Genomic DNA, 18,636 nt, shown 5'->3' with positions numbered 1-18,636 from the left:
GGCCACATTTCATGTTCAAGCTGGAGGCCATCAGTAACCGCACCACCTGGGGCCTGAGCTCCACTGCTCCCCCTGCAGGTCAGAGCGCAGGTTTTTTTGTTTTGTTTTTTGAAAATCAAATTTGCAATTAATTAATTTGATTTTATCACCCAGCCCTAATTACAGCTCTGTTCCATTGAAGTGAATAAAGCTGAGGTGTAATACCACACACAACCTGAGGACAAGGGTGGCGCTGTTATTGCAGCTGTTCTTTTTCTAATCCTGGATAATCCCTTTAAGGAGTTTGTCTCCTCCTCTGGTCCATGGCTGGATACTCTCTGCATGACATCCACACTCTTTGCATTTATTTTTATTTTTTATTGGAAATTGTAATATTGTACAAAGTTACTGTAAATAAATATATAAACGTACAAAACCCAGAAAGACGCTGTGGTAGAAGAGTATGTGAAAAACTACACGATAAGAGCAGATGAGCGAATTTACAGCACAAACTAAGGGCCCTATGAGATGCCGTGAGGGGGTGACAGGTCCTCTTTAACATTGAGACGATGAGGCAGGTGGAATTACGAGCAAATTATCATTTAAATTGGAGAGATAATTTGCAGGATAATTGTCCCGGGTAATAGAGCCCTAAGTGAACTGCGTGGTTAGCTGGGCAGCTCCGGGTGCCTGGAAAAGCTGCATCCAGTCCTGGGGCGCTGGGAGAAGTTTGATTTGTTCTGTAGATTCGCTCATCTGTAGATTCGCTCATCTGTAGTCACCGGTAACTAGAGCGGCGCCGCCTCCTCACCCCCTGCTGACGCAGCGGGGTTCATGAGTTTGGCTACAAGTGTTCTGTAACATTCTGAGGGTATCATAAACTAGTGACAGAGGAGCTGAGCAGAATGATGGATCACTTACACTGATCTGTGCAGCTGATCCAGAGATCTCCCCCTGAATAACATGGACAATAAGTAGTCCTCTCCATTATGTGCATGGGCCCAGTAATCCCAGATATTCATGAGAAGCAGAAAACTCCGCCTACCAGCTACTGATTAGCAGTTATCTATCCATGCTGTTTATTGACAAACTGGAGGGCGGGGGAGGGGTGTGGCAAGAATCCTAGTCTCCTGCATATTAGGAGAACGGCTGAACAGAATGATGTAAGTAATACACCGATCTGTTCAGCATTTTTGTCACTAGTTTATGCTGCTCTCATTTAAGATGGAATAAACCTGGTGACAGATTCCCTTTAAGGATGCAATATTTTAGTCCTTGTATATAATATAATTCACAATTCTATTGGATTCTGTTACAGGAGAGCAAACCCCACATTCAAGAGAGCAGATGTCGCTGTGAAGACACCACAGGACTGGCCCCTTGTAGATCTGATGCCACACATAGATGCTTCAGAGCAGAAGTCGCTAACCTCTTACCAATAGCATGACCTCACTGGGGTACCGCAGCTACCTGCAACATGCTTTAAGGAATTGTTCACCAAAACTATTTATTTTTTCTTTTATCAACTGGTGCCAGAAAGTGTCAGAGATTTGTAATTTACTGCTATTAAAAAATCTCCAGTCTTCCAGTACTTATCAGCTGCTCTATGTCCTGCAGGAAGTGGTGTATTTTCTCCAGTCTGACACAGTGCTTTCTGCTGCCACCTCTGTCCATGCCAGGGACTGTCCTGAGCAGCAGCAAATCCCCATAGAAAACTTCTCCTGCTCTGGACAGTTCCTGACATGGACAGAGGTGGCAGCAGAGAGCACTGTGTCAGACTGGAGAGAATACACCACTTCCTGCAGGACATACAGCAGCTAATAAGAACTGGAAATCTGGAGTTTTTTTAATAGCAGTAAATTACAAATCTCTGGCGCTTTGTGGCTCCAGTTGATTTAAAGGAAAAAAAAAGTTTTGGTGAACAATCCCTTTAAATGAAATCAACTCTATATCATGTTCAGCTGCTGATAGGGAGAAAAACATGTGATATAGAGCTGACAGATTCCCCTTAAAGGGATTATCCAAGTTTACAAAAGCACAGCTACTTTCTAACAAAAACAGCACCACCCCTGTCCTCAGGTTGTGTGCGGTATTACAATGCAGTTTCCTTCACTTCAATGGAACTGAGCTAAAAAGAAAACACACACACCCAACCTGAGGAGACGAGAAAAAAAAAGCAGCCATGTTTTTCTCAGCCTGGAGAACCCCTTTAACGGCTGGTATAAAGAGAAAGTGTTGTGCTATAGCTGATGCCGACCAGTCAGCTGGTTCCCATAGACGACGTTCCCATCAATGAATAGAAGTGGCCGTTACCTTCCTGAATAACGTAAACTAATGGATTACAAACAGTGACTTCCTGTCTGTTGGAGAACCACAATTCCCAGCATTCCCAGGCAGCCAGTATGAGGGGCGGAGAGACCATTGATATGAAGTGGTCTCTGATCATGTGAATAATGTTAGTATAAAAGTTGATGCTGTATACATAACGGTGTCTGGACGCCGGACCCGACGCGCTTTCACCTATAATTGGAATTCTGGCCGTCGTCCGTATTCGCGTTCTTGCAACAAATAGCGATGGCCGCCGCCCCTTTTCCGCCCTTAGGATTTAATACAACACAAGTGTTATCAATGGAGTAAGCTCCCAGAGTGTTCGATCCACGGGAATAGGCATTACAGCCGGTCAGGGTCCAGCCGTCGTCACAGGACACCGTCACCTGGAATGGCAAAAAGCAAAAACATCATAGTGTATGTACAGCGTAATAATAATAACTATTATAATAATAACAACAAGGCGGCCAATCGATGGAAACTAATGGGGCAATGTGTCCACCAGTCACTGGACCCTGGTGACCAGGATACACACAGACACTCACCCACAGCCATGCAATAACTAAGCATATTGGGGGCGCTCGCCGTCCCCATAGCGGTGCCTCACGTTTCATGAACACAGTTGTAGAGCGATTTCACATCTAAACTTAGTGAATTTTCATGATTGTGTCTTTGGTTTTAGAAAGTCAGACATATTTGTAATTAAGTTCTATTAAAGAAATCATCAGTCTTCCAGTACTTATCAGCTGCTGTATGTCCTGCAGGAAGCGGTGTATTCTCCCCAGTCTGACAGTGCTCTCTGCTGCCACCTCTGTCCAGAGCAGGAGAGGTTTTCTATGGGGATTTGCTGCTGCTCTGGACAGAGGTGGCAGCAGAGAGCACTGTGTCAGACTGGAGAGAATACACCACTTCCTGCAGGACATACAGCAGCTGATAAGTACTGGAAGACTGGAGATTTTTTAATAAAGTAAATTACAAGTCTGTATAAAGTTCTGACACCAGTAGATTTCGGAGAGCTTCCGTCTGGTTTCCCAGCCCCGGTCTATGGGATCAGATCACCTACCTTATTGGTGAAGCCCACAGGGGAATGCTCCTTAACCTTGCAGGATATGCTTGGCGCGTGACAGCACAAGGCATGAGAGGTGATCTCGCTTCTCCCGATGCATGCTGGGTCCCTGTCCCCGGATCTGTGCACCGGCCGCACGTGATCACCAAAATGGCCACTTGAGGAATGGGAGCTGCAGCCTGAGACATAGAGGGAACGGTGAGGTGTGATATGTAACACAATATGGCGGTATACTGCCTAGTACTGATAGGAATAGATACCGGTCAGGACATGGCCGTCCTGGGAGCAGCCGGCGGAGGAGACTGCGTCTGCATCAGGGGAAGAACTCGCATTAACGCTGCAGCTCGCTTTTGGCCAAACACAACATCTGGCGATAGCGTAGACCCCGTCTCCACCAAAGGCATTGTGGGCCGTGCAGAACTTCTGCCCATCTTTATCCTGTTGGGTGAAGATGATTTTTACTATTATTGCAGCATCCACAACGCTCGGACATGACACACTGATCGTAACGTCTGGTGGTGAAGATTCCTTGTTATAGAGGGTCTCGTATAGGCCACAATTACCTGTACTAGGAGATGTGGCAGCCATATTGCTTCCTATTACTACACCAAAATGATTTTCTGATGCCGCCTACATTTCCCATGAAGCCCCTGGCTTTTTAGAGAGAGGGGGCGGAGTCTCATCTCTAAAGACACAGTGCTCTCTGCTGCCACCTCTGTCCATGTCAGGAACTTTCCAGAGAAAACCTCTCCTGCTCTGGACAGTTCCTGACATGGACAGAGGTGGCAGCAGAGAGCACTGTGTCAGACTGAAGAGAATGCACCACTTACAGCAGCTGATAAGTACTGGAAGACTGGAGATTTTTAAATAGAAGTAAATTACAAATCTATCTAAAATTTTTTTGATGGAGTTCCCCTTTAAGTATATAGGAGAACAAGGAAGTAAGGGCTTGGAAATGTTTGATGGCCCCTTAGTGAAGGCCTGGAGTGCTGGGCACACGGTTCGTTCTCAGAATTGATGGGATTGTATCGCAGCCCTATGACACAGCCCTAACAATGGCCGGCGTCATCCGTGCTGCGCTGTGCCGTTTTATCACCTACCTCCACCTGTTCCCCTTTCCTTCTACCGTTCCTGGAGAAGCTGGAGCAGCTGAACATCTCCTCGTTCCCGGTGCACTGCGCGGACGTTGTGGCGGTACGAGCAAAGCCGGATGGTTTAGACCAAACTGTTCGACATAAAAGCTGCTCATCTAAAAGGAGAAATCAGGACGAGATCATCAGGTGAGGAAAACATGGCTGCCCCTAGAAGCGTGGCTGCTATTGCATTTCAGCAACAATCATTTAAAGGGATTATCCAGATACATGTTTCTAATAATTTAAAGTGCTTGTGCTAACAGGAAAACAAACACTGGTGCCGCTCCCACCGCCGCGCATTTCTTGTTTGAATTTCAACACATAGAAAAAGCCGACTGAGGGGGCGGGTCTGTGACTACTGATTGGCTAAATAGACATTTCTTGTGTGTTACGATCCAATCAACATTGAGCACCCCTGCTGATCAGTGACTACATGCACAGAGAACAGAGCAGGAAGCAGACAGTGTAGTACCCAAGTATGGCCACTACACCATGCATGGCGCTGTCTGCCTCCAACTTTGCTCTCTCTCTCTGTGGATAGGACCTGCAGCTCTGATACAAATACAATGCAGACGTCTAGTAACTTACCGGTAATCAGTTTTGCAGGTAATCCGGCCACCCTGTTAGGAGTGATCAGCCGCTGATCATCAGGGAACCAGGCTTCATTCATGGCGTTCTTGGTGGAGAAGTGAATGAGTCTCTGTCTCAGCTCGGTCACAGTCAGGTCGGGTTTGCCATTGAGGATCATTGCTGCAATACCTGGAACAGAGGCAGCAACACACTGATCAGTGACATCCGGACAGCACTAGATGGGCAGCGGGGTTCAGGAATGGGCAGTGCCCGGCAGAGAGGTGGGGGACGCAGTCAGCAGGGGCCCAAGAGGGACCCCCAATAACCAAACACCCTAAATAGTAAGCAGGGCAGCGCTATACGAATACACAGGAGATTCACAACCACAAAGATCCCTAAGTTAATGGAAATAGTTCTTAAAGGGAATTTGTCAGCTGTATATCATGCCAAGAACTGCAGACATGGACAGATACAAGTTATAAAATCATGTTTTCTTGCTAAGCTCAAGTATCATAGACGCCGGGCTCAGCTGCAGTATGCATGCCTGTTCCCAGGGTTTGGCTTCCAGCACTGAGCATTGTTTATCATTATGCAGGGAGGGGTGGGGGAGGGAGGAGGTGTGCATACTGCAGCTCAGCCCGAAACCTGAGCTTGGATGGAAAACGTGATTTTATAACTCTGCACACAGCTAAGAGACAGGTATGATGTGTTTTATCTCCCTATTGGATATCTGCCATGTTTACAGCTTTAACCTGTAGCCCATTATCTTCTATAGATGTCCATACCGGCCACATGTGCGGCTGCCTGAGAGGTTCCGCTCTTAGATGTGAAGCAGGTGCTGCAGTCACTGGACGCACCAACGATATCATCTCCGGGGGCAAACATATCAACACAGTTGCCAAAATTTGTGCCAAGTGCCCCCATTGTTACTGGCTGGTCTTCATAATTGGTGGCACCAACGGTGATAACCTGTAATGGAAGGAATGCGGTATATTATATCCTCCAGTCATCGTATAGTCGTGTCCTGTATATCAGACTAGATCTAGATATATACATCACTATAGTGGTAAGGCAGCCATCTTTCTTCCAGCTGGAGGTAATGGTGTGACCATGAATACAGTGATGGCCGATACCAGCAGAACTGCTGGTTTAAAGGGGTAATCCACATAACTTTTAATATGTTGTTGCCCATGGTGAGACTAACAATTCCTTCCATACTTGTTATTATCTTTTCGGTCTCCTTCCCCCAGTTCTGAGCTGCTGCTTTCTGCTGAAGACACAAAAATCTGTGTGTGAGCTTTTCTCTCTGTCTCCCCCTCCTCCCCCCTCCCTTCTGAGACAGCTGATGTAAACAAGTCCCTGGCTGGCTGTATCTGCAACACTGTAGCTTCTTTGTAATGCTGAGAGGGTTATTCTGATGTCAAGTTGCTGATGAACTCACTGTGATTATCCTCCCAGCATTACAAAGAAGCTGCAATGTTGCAGATAAAGCCAGCCAGGGACTTGTTTACATCAGCCATCTCAGAAGGGAGGGGGAGGGGGAGGAGGGGGAGACAGAGAGAAAAGCTCACACACAGATTCTTGTGTCTTAAGCATAAAGCAGCAGCTGAGAACTGGGGGAAGGAGACTGAATAAAAGTATGGAAGGAATTGTTAGTCTCACCTTGGGCAGCAACATATCTAAAGTGTTTGAGTTAGGTTGGGGTTTGACTTATGACCCCCGCAAAATCAGATGACTAAAGGGGTAGTGGGGGATTGGCAGATCTGGGACTTCTGTGGCTTCTTCCTCCCAGACACATTTGGTGGCATTTCTACTGGAGCATTATATAGTGCTATACCGATATACTGACCTCCGGCTCTGAGGCTGGTGAATACAGACAAGCGTCATCCTTGTAATTCCCGGCAGCGGCAATGATTATCCCCCCGGATTTAATAAGCGCCCGACTGGCCATATTGAGTGTTTGGCTGAAACCTCCGACAAAGGGAATGAGAATAATCAGGGGGCTGTACGGCTGCTCGGTCAGCGTCTTCTTTATATACTCCAGACCTGTAACAAATCCACAAGGGGATCCAAGGGATTAGCAAAAAATGGACATATATATATACAGGGCTATTCACTTGTATGGGCTGAGCTGCAGTACCAGGCACAGCCCATAGTCATGAGTGGCGCTGTTTGCACCACAGAGGATATTTCTCTTTAATCCTGAACAACATGCGTATATTAGTTATCAACTGACAATTCCCATAGTCAATGTTTTTCATCATCCAGCACGGCTTCTTTCAGCAAAAACAGCGCCACCGCTGTCCTTAGGCTGTATGTGGTATTACACTTCAGCTTCATTCACTTAAATGGAGCTGAGCTGCAATACTGCACCAACCTGAGTACAGGGGTGGCGCTGTTTCTGGAAGAAAGTGGACGTGTCTTTGTAGGACTGGAGAACCCCTTTAATTGGCAATGAGCGCCATGTCCTTGGGCATGTGCCACATGGTGTCTATGAGGCATGGTGAAGTATGTGATGTACACCGCTGTATGTCTGTATTGGCCGCTATATGTCTGTATTGGCTGTACACGGAGCACCTAGTACTTACCCATCAGACTCCCGCTCACTGTTCCTTTACCCTGACAGTTCAGCACCCGTAAGCTGCGCAGATTTACGCCTTTAGCGACCCCCGCGTCTCTTCCATTCAGCACCCCGGCCAGGTGGGTCCCATGGCTCTCACATTTACTCGCCTATACGGACAAAGAGGAGAAAAGCCAGAGATTTATATGCAGGGTGAGCAATGCCCAATCCTGAGAGGCTTCTGGTCTTGCTACATGACCACCTTCCCAGAGGAAAAATTGCCCTTGATCCAAGATGGCGGCTGTCAAGATGGTGGCCCTGTTCTCGATATAGCCTAAAAGATAGGCTCCTCCCACATTACAAGGCTGGAGTATCAGATATGTCATTTTCCCTTTTTCTTTCTAAAATAAAAGGAGGTCCTGAGACTTTTGATTTCAATGAAAGGGGGGAAATGTTTTTAAATTCCCTGTTTTTAGAAAATTATACAAATTTGTAATTTAGTTCTATATTAAAATCTTCAGTCTTCCAGTACGTATCAGCTGCTGTATGTCCTGCAGGAAGTGGTGTATTCTCTTCAGTCTGACACAGTGCTCTCTGCTGCCACCTCTGTCCATGTCAGGAACTGTCCAGAGCAGCAGCAAATCCCCATAGAAAACCTCTCCTGCTCTGGACAGTTCCTGACATGGACAGAGGTGGCAGCAGAGAGCACTGTGTCAGACTGAAGAGAATACACCACTTCCTGCAGGACATACAGCAGCTTATAAGTACTGGAAGACTGGAGATTTTTACATAGAAGTAAATTACAAATCCATAAAACTTTCTGAAACCAGTTCATCTGAAAACAATTTCCCTGGACCACCCCTATAAAGGAGCCCTTTGTCTGAACTATCGGTGGGGTCCGTATCGCCGCCATGTGCATGGTCAGTAATTCTATGTACAGGTACAGACTAGAACTAACCTGTCGATAGAATCGGGTTCCGTCTTCATCTGGAACATTCTCAAATTCTGTAACAAGGACCTTCCCTTCGATCTCCCTGTGGTTGCTCTGTATGCTGGTGTCCAGGAGGTACACCTCCACCGACTCCCCCGTATCTAAGGAGATGGTAGACGGGGTAATAAAGCAGAAGGATACAGTCTACAGATATATATATATATATATATATATATATACACACACTGGATATCATAGATTACTTCATGACAATGGGGGGGGGGGGTATACTTGTGGCGGCAGAGAATGCTTCCTCTCTGTCCGGCTGCTCTCCACACTGTAAGGTTGAGGACCTGCGGGTCATGTGATCAGGTCCTTCACCCTTCTCTCTCTCTGTGCAGGTCCTGCTCCGTCTCCTGTGTCTTCTGATGTTTGGAGCTCATCCTGCATCAGAACACCGGGCCCCTCTCCCTCTCTGGGCCCCTAGAGATGCTGTGGGCCCCGACACTTGCCCGGGTGAGCCCTGTGCTGATGCCGGCCCTGACCACATCAGAGCCTGGAGCCATGGACGAGGTCGTCTGGTCTGATGGGTCACCTTCTCCATCATATGGACGGCCGGGTGCGTCACTTACCTGGGAAACAGATGGCACCAGGATGCATTATGGGAAGAAGACAAGATGGCGGGGGCGGTGTGTGATGTGTGGCAATGTTCTGCTGGAGACCTTGTGTCCTGGCATCGTCTACCACCTCCCTAACCCACACACATAACAATACTGAGAATTATCCTACTTGGGGGGTTGAAGTGGTTGGCGACGTGTGGAGCGGGCACAATTCTGTCCAGGTTCCATGGCACAGTCTGCCCGAATACATAGGAATCCTCCTCTATGTAATCTACATGCGGCAGCTTCAGGGCCTAGTAAGGGAAAGACAGACGTTATACGGTATCGGGAATCCTCTATATAATATGACGCTAGAACCACATGGGCAGATGGATCGGGACAGCAGGGCACGGGACCCAAGTGGTTCCTCCTGGTTTCTGTGACACGTCAACCCAACATGAACTGCCCGCTAAGCCAATCACTGCCCGCTCAGCCAATCACTGCCCACCCAGCCAATCACTGCCCACCCAGCCAATCACTGCCCACCCAGCCAATCACTGCCCACCTAGCCAATCACTGCCCACCCAGCCAATCACTGCCCACCCAGCCAATCACTGTCCGCTCAGCCAATCACTACCCGCCCAGCCAATCACTACCCACCCAGCCAATCACTGCCCACTTAGCCAATCACTGCCCGCCCAGCCAATCACTGCCCGCTCAGCCAATCACTGCCCGCCCAGCCAATCACTGCCCTCCCAGCCAATCACTGCCCACCCAGCCAATCACTGCCCTCCCAGCCAATCACTGCCCACCCAGCCAATCACTGCCCACCCAGCCAATCACTGCCCACCCAGCCAATCACTGCCCACTTAGCCAATCACTGCCCGCCCAGCCAATCACTGCTCGCTCAGCCAATCACTGCCCACCCAGCCAATCACTACCCACCCAGCCAATCACTACCCACCCAGCCAATCACTACCTTCTCAGACAACCATTGCCCGCTTAGCCAACCACTTCCCGCCCAGCCAATCACTGCCCTCCCAGCCAATCACTGCCCACCCAGCCAATCACTGCCCTCCCAGCCAATCACTGCCCACCCAGCCAATCACTGCCCACCCAGCCAATCACTGCCCACTTAGCCAATCACTGCCCGCCCAGCCAATCACTGCTCGCTCAGCCAATCACTGCCCACCCAGCCAATCACTACCCACCCAGCCAATCACTACCCACCCAGCCAATCACTACCTTCTCAGACAACCATTGCCCGCTTAGCCAACCACTTCCCGCCCAGCCAATCACTGCCCGCTCAGCCAATCACTGCCCGCTCAGCCAATCACTGCCCACTTAGCCAATCACTGCCCACCCAGCCAATCACTACTTTCTCAGCCAATCACTGCCCGCCCAGCCAATCACTACCTGCCCAGCCAATCACTTCCCGCCCAGCCAATCACTGCCCTCCCATACCAATCAATACCCACTCAGCCAATCACTACCTGCCCAGCCAATCACTGCCCACTCAGCCAATCACTGCCCGCCCAGCCAATCACTGCCCGCTCAGCCAATCACTGCCCGCTCAGCCAATCACTGCCCGCCAAGCCAATCACTGCCTGAGACTGACACATTACAGGAACCAGAAAGATGCGGGGACCTAGAGTGTTGGGATAGCAGTGGGGAATCAGAGAAGGTGAGTATGACTCCTTTTTTATTTTTTCACTACCCCCTGTGTTTTTTAGTATCCCCAGATATCTCAATGTTTACGTAACATGAACTTTCTACAGAAGAGAGAACTAGAGCGCGATCACTCATTGCCCGATCATTCACCTCATTATTACACAACCTCTGGCATAGAAAGACCCGAGGGCCGTACATAATGATGGAGAGATGGCACCTGTCCGCCTGCTGCATGTAGCATAGCAAGATACCGAGAACACAAGGTTTAGGAAGATGGAAGATTCTAGTTTATCATCTTGTGTTGAGCAAAAATTAATGTGATCTAATGCGGTTTATGAAACAGGATCGAATCCAGCTCAGGGGGCAATGCTCTATCTGTAATGTCACTCTGTGGATACAGAGGTTTTGGTGCTGTGTGACAAGAGAACTGACCGTGCAATGCAAGCACCTCCAGGATTCTCTGCTACTGAATGTGGATGGGCATCAGCTGTATACATGCACAGTGAAGACTTGTTACGCTCTGTGCGCAGTCAGGAATGGCCGTCGATCAGCACCAAGTCATGTCTGTGAGCACAAAGGACGGGGAATTCCTGGGTTTGGTCTCTTTTTTTGTGGAGAGTCTAAAATATCAGCCCGGGGGAAGCATGCAGCACAGTGTGACAGGAAGGGAGACAACTAGTGGCCGCATGGAGCCCAGTGTGACAGGAAGGGAGACACCTAGTGGCCGCATGGAGCGCAGTGTGACAGGAAGGGAGACACCTAGTGGCCGCATGGAGCAGTGTGACAGGAAGGGAGACACCTAGTGGCCGCATGGAGCGCAGTGTGACAGGAAGGGAGACACCTAGTGGCCGCATGGAGCGCAGTATGACAGGAAGGGAGACACCTAGTGGCCGCATGGAGCGCAGTATGACAGGAAGGGAGACACCTAGTGGCCGCATGGAGCGCAGTGTGACAGGAAGGGAGACACCTAGTGGCCGCATGGAGCGCAGTGTGACAGGAAGGGAGACACCTAGTGGCCGCATGGAGCAGTGTGACAGGAAGGGAGACACCTAGTGGCCGCATGGAGCGCAGTATGACAGGAAGGGAGACACCTAGTGGCCGCATGGAGCGCAGTATGACAGGAAGGGAGACACCTAGTGGCCGCATGGAGCAGTGTGACAGGAAGGGAGACACCTAGTGGCCGCATGGAGCGCAGTGTGACAGGAAGGGAGACACCTTGTGGCCGCATGGAGCGCAGTGTGACAGGAAGGGAGACACCTAGTGGCCGCATGGAGCGCAGTGTGACAGGAAGGGAGACACCTAGTGGCCGCATGGAGCAGTGTGACAGGAAGGGAGACACCTAGTGGCCGCATGGAGCAGTGTGACAGGAAGGGAGACACCTAGTGGCCGCATGGAGCGCAGTGTGACAGGAAGGGAGACACCTAGTGGCCGCATGGAGCGCAGTGTGACAGGAAGGGAGACACCTAGTGGCCGCATGGAGCGCAGTGTGACAGGAAGGGAGACACCTAGTGGCCGCATGGAGCGCAGTGTGACAGGAAGGGAGACACCTAGTGGCCGCATGGAGCGCAGTGTGACAGGAAGGGAGACACCTAGTGGCCGCATGGAGCGCAGTGTGACAGGAAGGGAGACACCTAGTGGCCGCATGGAGCGCAGTGTGACAGGAAGGGAGACACCTAGTGGCCGCATGGAGCGCAGTGTGACAGGAAGGGAGACACCTAGTGGCCGCATGGAGCGCAGTGTGACAGGAAGGGAGACACCTAGTGGCCGCATGGAGCAGTGTGACAGGAAGGGAGACACCTAGTGGCCGCATGGAGCAGTGTGACAGGAAGGGAGACACCTAGTGGCCGCATGGAGCAGTGTGACAGGAAGGGAGACACCTAGTGGCCGCATGGAGCAGTGTGACAGGAAGGGAGACACCTAGTGGCCGCATGGAGCAATGTGACAGGAAGGGAGACACCTAGTGGCCGCATGGAGCGCAGTGTGACAGGAAGGGAGACACCTAGTGGCCGCATGGAGCGCAATGTGACAGGAAGAGAGACACCTAGTGGCCGCATGGAGCGCAGTGTGACAGGAAGAGAGACACCTAGTGGCCGCATGGAGCAGTGTGACAAGAAGGGAGACGCCTAGTGGCCGCATGGAGCGCAGTGTGACAGGAAGGGAGACACCTAGTGGCCGCATGGAGCAGTGTGACAAGAAGGGAGAGACCTAGTGGCCGCATGGAGCGCAGTGTGACAGGAAGGGAGACACCTAGTGGCCGCACGGAGCAGTGTGACAGGAAGGGAGACACCTAGTGGCCGCATGGAGCAGTGTGACAGTAAGGGAGACACCTAGTGGCCGCATGGAGAGCAGTGTGACAGGAAGGGAGACACCTAGTGGCCGCATGGAGCAGTGTGACAGGAAGGGAGACACCTAGTGGCCGCATGGAGCGCAGTGTGACAGGAAGGGAGACACCTAGTGGCCGCATGGAGCGCAGTGTGACAGGAAGGGAGACACCTAGTGGCCGCATGGAGCGCAGTGTGACAGGAAGGGAGACACCTAGTGGCCGCATGGAGCAGTGTGACAGGAAGGGAGACACCTAGTGGCCGCATGGAGCGCAGTGTGACAGGAAGGGAGACACCGAGTGGCCGCATGGAGCGCAGTGTGACAGGAAGGGAGACACCTAGTGGCCGCATGGAGCGCAGTGTGACAGGAAGGGAGACACCTAGTGGCCGCATGGAGCGCAGTGTGACAGGAAGGGAGACACCTAGTGGCCGCATGGAGCGCAGTGTGACAGGAAGGGAGACACCTAGTGGCCGCATGGAGCGCAGTGTGACAGGAAGGGAGACACCTAGTGGCCGCATGGAGCGCAGTGTGACAGGAAGGGAGACACCTAGTGGCCGCATGGAGCGCAGTGTGACAGGAAGGGAGACACCTAGTGGCCGCATGGAGCGCAGTGTGACAGGAAGGGAGACACCTAGTGGCCGCATGGAGCGCAGTGTGACAGGAAGGGAGACACCTAGTGGCCGCATGGAGCAGTGTGACAGGAAGGGAGACACCTAGTGGCCGCATGGAGCAGTGTGACAGGAAGGGAGACACCTAGTGGCCGCATGGAGCAGTGTGACAGGAAGGGAGACACCTAGTGGCCGCATGGAGCAGTGTGACAGGAAGGGAGACACCTAGTGGCCGCATGGAGCAATGTGACAGGAAGGGAGACACCTAGTGGCCGCATGGAGCGCAGTGTGACAGGAAGGGAGACACCTAGTGGCCGCATGGAGCGCAGTGTGACAGGAAGAGAGACACCTAGTGGCCGCATGGAGCGCAGTGTGACAGGAAGAGAGACACCTAGTGGCCGCATGGAGCAGTGTGACAAGAAGGGAGACGCCTAGTGGCCGCATGGAGCGCAGTGTGACAGGAAGGGAGACACCTAGTGGCCGCATGGAGCAGTGTGACAAGAAGGGAGAGACCTAGTGGCCGCATGGAGCGCAGTGTGACAAGAAGGGAGAGACCTAGTGGCCGCATGGAGCGCAGTGTGACAGGAAGGGAGACACCTAGTGGCCGCACGGAGCAGTGTGACAGGAAGGGAGACACCTAGTGGCCGCATGGAGCAGTGTGACAGTAAGGGAGACACCTAGTGGCCGCATGGAGAGCAGTGTGACAGGAAGGGAGACACCTAGTGGCCGCATGGAGCGCAGTGTGACAGGAAGGGAGACACCTAGTGGCCGCATGGAGCAGTGTGACAGGAAGGGAGACACCTAGTGGCCGCATGGAGCGCAGTGTGACAGGAAGGGAGACACCTAGTGGCCGCATGGAGCGCAGTGTGACAGGAAGGGAGACACCTAGTGGCCGCATGGAGCAGTGTGACAGGAAGGGAGACACCTAGTGGCCGCATGGAGCGCAGTGTGACAGGAAGGGAGACACCTAGTGGCCGCATGGAGCAGTGTGACAGGAAGGGAGACACCTAGTGGCCGCATGGAGCGCAGTGTGACAGGAAGGGAGACACCTAGTGGCCGCATGGAGCAGTGTGACAGGAAGGGAGACACCTAGTGGCCGGATGTATAACGTCAATTTACATGTAACATCACACCATGTCATTTTTTTAATTACAAACAATAAAAAAATAGAAAACCTAATAAAATAAAATACAGAGACTATATTGTAAAACTGCCCCTGTTGTTTTCTAAAAAGAAACTTTTCCCACCTGGTTTGTTTTATGACTTCCTTCTCAGGCCTCCATGATGGACGCCCCTTCACCTCTACAACGCTTTCCTCATATATTTACAGCTTTAGAATCTCTATCATTTTTTTATTTTTTTATCGGTCACTTACCATCTCCAGGACGTCGCTGCTCATTCTGACCACAAAGCCTGGAAACAGTCCATGGAAGATATAGAGAATCTTGGTCAGGTAGCCGTGCTTAGCCGCCCTGGTCTGCAGCCGCCGGATCACTCTCTCTGTCTGGGATTTGTGAACGTTCTCTCTTAAGACGACCACATACTGTCCGGACGTCCTCCAGGCGTCCTATAAAGCAGCAGTGTCCGGGTTATTGGATGGGAAGAAGCTATAGGGCAGGGATGGGGAAGCTGCCGCCCTCCAGCTGATACAAAACTATGTGTGATAGGAAAGCGGAGCACCCCCCGTGCAAACGCAGTACGTGTGGTACCATGGCGGAGGTACGGCCGGTCACCTGCCAGATGGTAGAGTGTGACTTCACTCCGGTGGTGCTTAACCGAGATACAACCATGCCCAGTGATGTTATGTTGTGACGCCAGTGCCATTTGGGCACACAGGTATGGTGGCACACCTGCTTTTAGTTTAGAGGGCCGGTTGTACCTTGTTCCCCTGTGGACAGTGTCCTGCCGGGTTGCTATGGGGTCCCTTAGGCTGTTATCACGGTGGGCTGGCGTAGTGTAGTGACCCTCCTGGACTATGGGCACTGCCACCCACAGAACGGGGAACTGTCCCAAGGCGTCTGTGTACACTGTGTTGGTGCGGGGCGAAGAGTCGCAGAGTCTCTTTACCATAAATAATCTCTCGTTTACTCTGAAAGTTCTTGTGTGCTGCAGAACATACAGCTGTGCTTTGACAGGATACGTTACACTTGAGAACACACTTGATATAACAGGATCCAGATCTGTGATAGGAGTATAGCGAGGAGTACAGTTGTGCTGACTGGGTTGCGTGTTGAGAGATACGTAGAAGAATCAGTAGAGCAGAGAGGAGGATGTTGTGAGAGTCCCAACCCAAGTAGTACCGTGCTCTGCTGGGATGTTGTAGGATGAGGTAGAAGAATACTGAAGAGGAAAGAGAGAATACTTGTGCCTGTGTTTTGACCTTTGGCCTTTGACCACCTTATGCCCACCAGTGTCAGATGACCGGTCCTATGAGGGTGACACAGGCCCCAGACCCTGTTACCTGGGATGAGTGGAATGCTGAGGGTTCCCTGCTGACAGATAGAGATAGAGTACCTAGGCTTCTAGCAACTTTGCTCTATCCGGATCAGTTCCTAGTCTTTTGCTCTTTGTGGATACTGTCCTGCACTGTGACACTCCTAGTCCACGGCGTGGGTTGAGATTATCTCTGAAGTGTCCTCTCCTGTAAAGGGTTTAACACTGCAGTGTTGTGTGGCGTTACTTGAGGAGAAACTGTTAGGTGCGTCTCGTCTTGATCCTCACAATACAGGAACCTGAATAAGACTAGACACGAAGGCTGAGGGGACCTGGCAGAGGGCCAGGGCCCAAGAGGACCACTGTGGGGAGCATTCTAGCTTGTGTCCTTCCCCTACAGAGTCTAGTGACGAAATATTACTACACTTTCTCTACCCATATGATTTCCTATCTCCAGCGTATCTAACATGTGCTGTGAGTGGGTGAAGAGTACAGGAGAAGAAGGAAAGTAAGAGATGATAGAACAGAAGAAGAAGATACTCCCATAGGTTCACAGATCCATGTTTCACATAAATAAGCAATAACCCTTTACATACTTCAGCCGTGCAGCTACTGAGTACAGATACCTATAATAGCGACATCTAGTGGCGAAACTTTATCACTACTACAACACCACTTACAATAAGTACAGGCTTTTGCGTAGGGTGTAACCAATAGCAACACCCGTGGTGGGATACCACATAAGAACATACAAACAACATAAAGATACTGGCCCCTGAGCCATAGCGCCGTAATAACATGGGGTGACATTATATTCCTAACTCGTTTCTACAGAACCCTTCAGTCCACATGGAGCCCCAAATATTTGGTAAGGTGACCAGACTCCTCCCCCCCCCCCCCCCCCCGACATGCAGAGAAATCTGTGTGGACGACAGGAGAAGCTACTGAGGACGTCAGGGAGAACATAAACATCACATAATAAATATATAACTAATGTTCTGCGGAGCCGCTATTATTAGACATAGCCTTTGGCCTCTTCATCTGAAGGACTTAAAGGGGAAATCACCCTGCGAGAGAAGAGCGGAAACATGGAGGATGGGAACAGATGAGACCCGACGTCATAGAGAGAGAGAGAGATAGGATAGATAAGAGATAGGGAGATAGGAGATAGATAGATAGATAGATAGGAGATAGATAGATAGGAGATAGATAGATAGATAGATAGATAGATAGATAGATAGATAGATAGATAGGAGATAGGAGATAGATAGATAGGAGATAGATAGATAGGAGATAGATAGATAGGAGATAGATAGATAGATAGGAGATAGATAGATAGGAGATAGATAGATAGATAGATAGATAGGAGATAGATAGATAGATAGATAGATAGGAGATAGATAGATAGATATTTAACCTTTTTACCTAAAAACGACAAAGAAGCTTTTACCTTATTGCTCCATAGGAAAGTCCCCGGCGTTGTCTTCTCGCTTTCTATCTGGGCGTCTTCTTCCAGCGCCAGCGTCAGGACCATTTCTTCTCCGTAATCGCTTTCGTCTGCCGCAGTCTGAACGGGACCAAGAAGCAAACAGCCGATCCAGAGCAGCGCGGCGGCGGCACTAAGGATCATGGTGCGACGACCCCGGGGAAGAACAACAGATACCAGGTGGAAATCTCCGAGACTGAAAGGAGATGCCGGATCCACTGCTGGAACGATCCCAAAGCTGAGGAGATACTAAAAACAAGTGAGGGAGTTTGCAGCTGGTTTTGGGAGGGGAGAAGCGGGATCACACCACCTCCTGTCCCATCGCATGATCCCCGGCTGGTTACTGATTACCTGCTGATCCTCAATCACAGAGTCAAATTACACAGGAGAAAGCTGGTATGTTAGAGGTTAATGCCCCCCCCATGGGAAGAGGCAGGATGGATGAGACCCCCACCACATGTACAGACACAGGCAGGATGGAGGAGACCCCCACCACATGTACAGACACAGGCAGGATGGAGGAGACCCCCACCACATGTACAGACACAGGCAGGATGGAGGAGACCCCCACCTCATGTACAGACACAGGCAGGATGGAGGAGACCCCCATCACGTGTACAGACACAGGCAGGATGGAGGAGACCCCCTCTACATGTACAGACACAGGCAGGATGGAGGAGACCCCCTCTACATGTACAGACACAGGCAGGATGGATGAGACCCCCACCACATGTACAGACACAGGCAGGATGGAGGAGACCCCCAGCACATGTACAGACACAGGCAGGATGGATGCCACCCCCACCACATGTACAGACACAGGCAGGATGGATGAGACCCCCACCACATGTACAGACACAGGCAGGATGGATGAGACCCCCACCACATGTACAGACACAGGCAGGATGGATGAGACCCCCACCACATGTACAGACACAGGCAGGATGGAG

The 18,636-nt window shown here is 50.7% G+C and overlaps 1 protein-coding gene across 1 annotated transcript; it reads right to left on the bottom strand.

Annotated features, from left to right (window-relative positions):
* Positions 1-1,822: 1,822 nt before the first annotated feature.
* PCSK9 (proprotein convertase subtilisin/kexin type 9) lies at positions 1,823-17,972 on the bottom strand. Its single transcript, XM_069979508.1, has 12 exons — positions 17,651-17,972; positions 15,143-15,334; positions 9,357-9,480; positions 8,595-8,728; positions 7,665-7,806; positions 6,926-7,122; positions 5,862-6,045; positions 5,095-5,265; positions 4,474-4,622; positions 3,634-3,811; positions 3,371-3,552; positions 1,823-2,693 (listed from the first exon to the last, which is right to left on the bottom strand). Exons 1-12 carry the CDS (start codon positions 17,828-17,830, stop codon positions 2,496-2,498), a joined length of 2,031 nt encoding a protein of 676 aa, XP_069835609.1. The 5' UTR covers positions 17,831-17,972; the 3' UTR covers positions 1,823-2,495.
* Between the last annotated feature and the right edge of the window lie 664 nt (positions 17,973-18,636).

This window comes from Dendropsophus ebraccatus, chromosome 8 (genome assembly GCF_027789765.1).
Source record: "Dendropsophus ebraccatus isolate aDenEbr1 chromosome 8, aDenEbr1.pat, whole genome shotgun sequence".
Taxonomy (NCBI): Eukaryota; Metazoa; Chordata; class Amphibia; order Anura; family Hylidae; genus Dendropsophus; species Dendropsophus ebraccatus.
The sequence above is the reverse complement of the archived record's forward strand: the minus strand, read 5'-3'. Positions and strand labels throughout refer to the sequence as shown.